The sequence below is a fragment of the Mesitornis unicolor genome, unplaced genomic scaffold, assembly GCF_000695765.1.
Source record: "Mesitornis unicolor isolate BGI_N332 unplaced genomic scaffold, ASM69576v1 scaffold4087, whole genome shotgun sequence".
In the NCBI taxonomy this organism is placed as follows: Eukaryota; Metazoa; Chordata; class Aves; order Mesitornithiformes; family Mesitornithidae; genus Mesitornis; species Mesitornis unicolor.
Window position 1 is genome coordinate 57,734 of NW_010194180.1, and position 4,225 is coordinate 61,958.

Here is a 4,225-nt window from a genome sequence, read left to right on the forward strand (position 1 = left end):
CTGTATTTTACAGTTTTCTGAAACATTTCTACCTACCTACAACAGCTGCTGTGGAGGTCATGTTCACCATTTCTGGTCCTTTGGCCATACTTTTGGTTATAAATGAGCATCAGTATAGGCAACAGTTAACTGAGCTGTTACTCTTGTATGAGAAAAATGACTGCACACCAGACACGAGCAGCGGTGTCTTAGCTTGGGGGTTGGTCCCATGTTTTTTTAGTGGGGGTTGGAGTAGTTGGCTTCCAGAGATCCTGTCCAACCTAAATTATTCTGTCTGCCGATGTGCCCTTCAGAAGCAGCAGTCAGAGCTGGCAGCCTCAGCCTCTCTTGTTTTGTTGGTTTTCCCTTTGAAACACCTTTCCCACCTCCTCCTAGCAAACAACCCCATGCAGCCCACTCCATGGCTGAGCCCGAGCTCCAGAGACAGCCCCAAAGAAGCTGGCTGGGGTGCAGCTTCTCCCTCAGCTGAATGCCTTGACATGACTCAAACTGTCTGCTGGAGCAGTCATGGCCATTTATTTTTCCCTTTCCGATCATTACTGTAGCTGGGGACCCTTGTAGCAGAGCAGCAATCTGCCCAAGGGACACCAAAACCTGCTCTTTTCTAGGAACATAGCCTGTATGTCCTGTCTTGCCAGTGGTAGTTGACTTGTTTAGGGAAATTATGCACAATTCTTGTTTTTATTAACCATTTCTATTGAGCTTGCTGAAAGAATAAAAATATTCTGCAGCAGTTCTTACTACTTTTTAATTTTAACTCCCAGCTATTTTTTTTTCCTAATAGATACGTACCCTGGGGAGCTGCTTTGGAAGTTTTATAGACAGGCAGGGTCAGGCCACTCTTCTGCAGCTTCAATCAACAGTTTCCACCTCCAACAAGCTGCAAAAAGGAAAAAACATAACGGATCCCTGTGATTCCTCACTAGAAGACATTTTTGGTGGCTGAGATTATTTTTTCCCTCTCTTTAGCTATTAATGTTAGCTAGTAGGGAACCTGAAGGCAGCTGGAGGAGGCAGCTGAGACAATAGCTTCAGAAGGGCAGCTGGAGGTAAACCTCCTAAACTCAGGCATGGAAAACTCAAGAGTCCTTAAAGCAGAAACCCACTGCATATGGGCAAGCGTTCAGTCACACTTTTGTCACCCCTTCAGACTTGATTTACACTCAGCTTGCAGCACTGCATCTTTCCAACTGAACGCTTTCTCTCAGAAATAAGGATGTCATTTCTCAGCTCCATCTGGAGTTTATTACTCACATGTTACTTACACTTCCTGGACTCTTGATAAGAAAAATGATTGTCATATTGTAAATTTTCAAAACATTTTTCAGAGATGGCTTCCAGTGCTGTTACAACACTTTTGCTACCCCTTAACATTTGTTTTGATGGATTTGGAGCTGCCATGCTATAGTTCACTGTTATTGCATGTCAGGTTGATGTATGTGATATTTTCTATATGGTATATCAGTATAATTCAAAAAGACTTTTGTCCATAAAAATGGACAGAGAAGAAAATTATGGTGCAAGGTAAGTAATCAATATTTAAACGTTCTTAGGATTCGCTAATGGAGAGAACCAGATTTTCAGCTTTGATTTTGCCCCTTCCCAGCCTGATCTCTACAATATCTGAACAAGGACATTTTAACTTTCCTAAGCACACAAGACAGGATACACAGGACTTTCTGTCTGTCTCTCAAGGCAAGGGAAGTAACTTCATGAAGGACTCCCAGAACAAGAAATCCTGCTGCAGGACCTGATCATAGGTTAAACTGACAAGTATACCATTGTGAATTGTAAGATAAGGGAAATGAGCAGACCGCTATTTAAGAAAAATATTTTCCCTAATTTTTTTCTTTTCTGCTGTTCAAACAGTAAATAATTTGGTTTTAGATGATGTTTCTGAATTTCTATATATTGCTAGTCTGCTGAGAATACATCTGGTTGTTTAAGTCAGCGGGGTAAAACCAATCGATCCATGGGGTTTTGCACCACAAGGTGCAGGTGAAGTGTGGCACGAGTGAGTGATACCACCCCAGAATGGACCGAGGCGCAAGGCCTGAGCCCTGAAGAAACATGGTTAGTGGTGAGAACGATGTGACCAGTCAGACGTGCAGCTGGTCTCACATACGTGACACTTTTTAGCTGCATCCTCTCAAATTGCTCAATGCTTTGAACATAAGTCAGGAATCTTACACAAAAAGGGCCACTTAAATAATTACTCTGGAGTACAAAATGGGATCCATTTTTAGATGGAACGAACTCAACTTCGCTCTCTGTTTTGGGAGTGTATTCCTGAAGAAAGGAATGGTTTATTCTGCCTTAGACCACACTAGAAATTGTGGTTATTTTCCTTCTGAATGGCTATTACAGTTTTCTCAGAATGTTGCAGAAAAGTTTTGCTGTTTAGCTGTCATGACCATGTAGTGTTTATTAATTTTTGAATATGTATTTATGGGGTTCAGGTTATAAGCCTTTATATTACTACAGTGCATGATTATTTAGACATTTGATTCTTAAATGGAAAAAGTATAAAAGTGAATATTGTTGTTTGCTTCTAGAATCGATTACACAAAATGTCTTAAACACGAGAGTCTTTTTGTTGTTGTTGTTTCATTGCTAAAAAATCTTTTCCTTTGTAGAATAAAGTTATTTCAAACTCTTTACCATGAGTAACACTAGAGGTAAAAAACAGCAGAACTAATTACAGGCTGAAGATAAGTCAAGCAAATAGGCAAACACAAAAATCCCCTTTATCAAGGGAAATGGTGACAGAGTCAAATTATTTTGCTCATTCTTAAGGCCAGAAGTCATGTCAGCATCATCATCTCCCATCTCTACTTTTAAGTATGTTCTCGACACCTGATGAGCTTTCTAAAGGCCAGCTTGAAATCTTCATTAAAGCTAGTGTACAGCAAAGGGTTGATAAGGGAGTTGACATATCCAAGCCAGGTCAAGAAGTCAGCTACTTCTGGAGAGACAGTGCAAAGGTGGAGCCCCACAAGCAGCTCCTTGATGAAAAAGGGCAACCAGGACAAAATGAAAGCACCTAAAATTAGCCCCAAAATGCGAGCAGCCTTTCGTTCCCGCGTTGTGGAGATCTGCTGCCGGTCACCAGCCAGGTCCAAGTCATTCTCAAAAGGAGGGATCCTCACGGATGCGTTGATTTTATCGAACTCTGTGGTGGGGTCAGATGTGGAGAAGTCCGAGACGCAGAACGTCTGTGTGAGCTTGCAGCTGGCAAAGGAGTTTTGGCTGTCAGTGCTCCTGTTGCTGAGGTGTCGGCTCGAACCCCGCTTTTGGTAAAGGCTCTTTGCAGCATGGTAAATTCTGTAGTATAGGATCAGGATCAAAGTCAAGGGGATGTAAAATGCCCCGAATGTGGAATAAATAGTGTAGATGACATGATCGTGCTGAATGCGACACTCACTGGGGATACTGACGCTGTGGTGGTTTCTCCAAAACAAAGGGGGCATTGATATGAAAATGGAGATGGTCCACACGGTGACTATCATCAGCCCAGCCCTTCTTGCCGTTCTTTTCCTGGCATATTCAATAGCATCTGTGATCGCCCAGTACCTGTCCAGGGCAATGACACACAGATGAAGGATTGAGCATGTGCAACAGGTCATGTCGACGCTGAGCCAGATCTCGCAGATGAAGTATCCCAAAGTCCATTTATCTATCATTATGTAAGTGATGCTCAAGGGCATGACGAGAACGGCAACAAGGAGATCTGTCACAGCTAGTGAACATATTAAATAATTTGCCGGCTGGTGGAGCTTCTTGGTTGTGGAGATTGCCGCAATTACAGCAGAATTCAGTAGCATAGTCAAGGTTGTGATCGTGGCCAAGGTCAGGGTAACCAGCATCTTTTCAGTTACTGTTTTTGGCTTTGCAGCCACATTGGCTTCAGTGGTGCAATTTGTGAAATTCATTTTCCCCTTCAGGATGCACAGTGAAAGAAGAAGTTGCTGCTTCAGGTAGCGAAGAGTTCCAGGTTCAGAGGTCACCCATTTGAAAGAGGGATAGAGACGTGCCAGGTGCAATTTTAGTGTCTTTTATAATCCCATATTCAACAGAGCAGCAAAAAGCTTCCAGGTTCCTCCTGTTCATTGTTTTCCTAGAAGATAAAAACACATTTGTTAGCGAACCTAGAAAAATCTCACCTTTCAGCAAAAAGCCCTATGCTTCAAATACCAACGTCTCAAATAAAAATTTTGGTCTGTTT

The 4,225-nt window shown here is 42.3% G+C and overlaps 1 protein-coding gene across 1 annotated transcript; it reads right to left on the minus strand.

Moving 5' to 3' along the window:
* Positions 1-2,837: 2,837 nt before the first annotated feature.
* Positions 2,838-3,932, minus strand: HTR1E (5-hydroxytryptamine (serotonin) receptor 1E, G protein-coupled). The gene has a single exon (XM_010187703.1). The coding sequence runs from the start codon at positions 3,930-3,932 to the stop codon at positions 2,838-2,840; it is 1,095 nt and encodes a 364-aa protein (XP_010186005.1).
* Positions 3,933-4,225: the final 293 nt, after the last annotated feature.

What these genes read in the sequence shown, in the direction of transcription:
- HTR1E (XM_010187703.1), bottom strand. Translation starts at nt 3,932, where the DNA reads ATGAATTTCACAAATTGCACCACTGAAGCCAATGTGGCTGCAAAGCCA.